The following is a 1,165-nucleotide window of genomic DNA, read 5'->3' on the forward strand; positions in this document are numbered from 1 at the left end:
GCAGCACCCGGGACAGGTGGACAAAGGTGCTGCGGGAGCGAAGGTTCACATCCTCCGGCGACTGGGCATCCCCAGGGACCTGGTGGGATGGGTTGCGTCCTTCATGACCAACAGGAAATCCACAATTGCCTTTGAGGGCCAGGAGTCAGACACCTTTGACATCCCAGCAGGCATCCCGCAGGGGTCACCCCTATCACCTATACTATTCCTATTCTACAATGAGGAACTGGTGCGCATCTGCTCAAGACCGGGGCGCCCGGTGGTGTGCATAGCCTTTGTAGACGATGTCAACGTGATGGCCTATGGCCAGTCCACTGAGGACAACTGCAGGGAGCTCCTGCGCATGCATCGGGCATGCGAGGAGTGGGCAGCACGGCACGGAGCGGTCTTTGCCCCCCAGAAGTATGAGCTAATGCACTTCACACGGGCGCGCAACCAATTCAACCTACAGGCTGAGCTGAGACTACCAGGACAAACTATACAACCGAAACAGGTGATGAGGGTATTGGGTGTATGGTTAGACTCTAGGCTGAGATGGAAGGGCCACCTGGACGCGGTGGCAGGCAAGATGAAGACTCAAGTCAGAGCACTGTCCCAAACCACCCAATCCACATGGGGGCTCCCACTACGACAAGCGAGAATGGTGTATAACATGGTCATCAGGCCGGCCCTGACCTATGGAGCAATAGCGTGGCACCAGCCACAGGGGCAGGGGGGCACGGGTCCAGCTAAGTCAGGACTGGCCCTCAAGCTGGCCACAGTGCAGAACTCCTGCCTCAGAATAGTGGCAGGGGCATACAAAAGAACCCCAACAAGCACACTGGAAGCGGAAACCCACACAGTACCCTTAGACATCCACCTGGATGGGCTAGTGGCAAAGGCGGTCAACAGGATGAAGGCCTCAGGAATGGCGCAACAAATTGAGAATGCGTGTGCGGCCATAAGGACCAGGCTTCGGCACCGGGGGGTGACAAGGGGGGCACAGAGACACATGGGAGCTGTGGTTCACCCGGCAGCCCTGCCAGTGGACTGGGAACAGCAATGGATTCAGGGTGCTAAGGAGAGAGTCACAGCAGAGATGACACCGAAACAACGAGCCAACCTGGACCAAGCCTCATATAATCCCTGACTGAAGCGCGAGCAGCTCTGGAGGTGGGTGCAGAGG

The 1,165-nt window shown here is 57.7% G+C and overlaps 1 protein-coding gene across 1 annotated transcript; it reads left to right on the forward strand.

Annotated features, from left to right (window-relative positions):
• Window positions 1-103: 103 nt before the first annotated feature.
• Window positions 104-1,129, forward strand: HCAG_09327 (predicted protein; the record flags this gene model as incomplete). The annotated part of the gene is made up of 1 exon (XM_001535706.1): window positions 104-1,129. The coding sequence occupies one exon, from the start codon at window positions 104-106 to the stop codon at window positions 1,127-1,129; it is 1,026 nt and encodes a 341-aa protein (XP_001535756.1).
• Window positions 1,130-1,165: the final 36 nt, after the last annotated feature.

Source organism: Histoplasma capsulatum, genomic scaffold (genome assembly GCF_000149585.1).
Source record: "Histoplasma capsulatum NAm1 scaffold_235 genomic scaffold, whole genome shotgun sequence".
NCBI classification, from domain to species: domain Eukaryota; kingdom Fungi; phylum Ascomycota; class Eurotiomycetes; order Onygenales; family Ajellomycetaceae; genus Histoplasma; species Histoplasma mississippiense.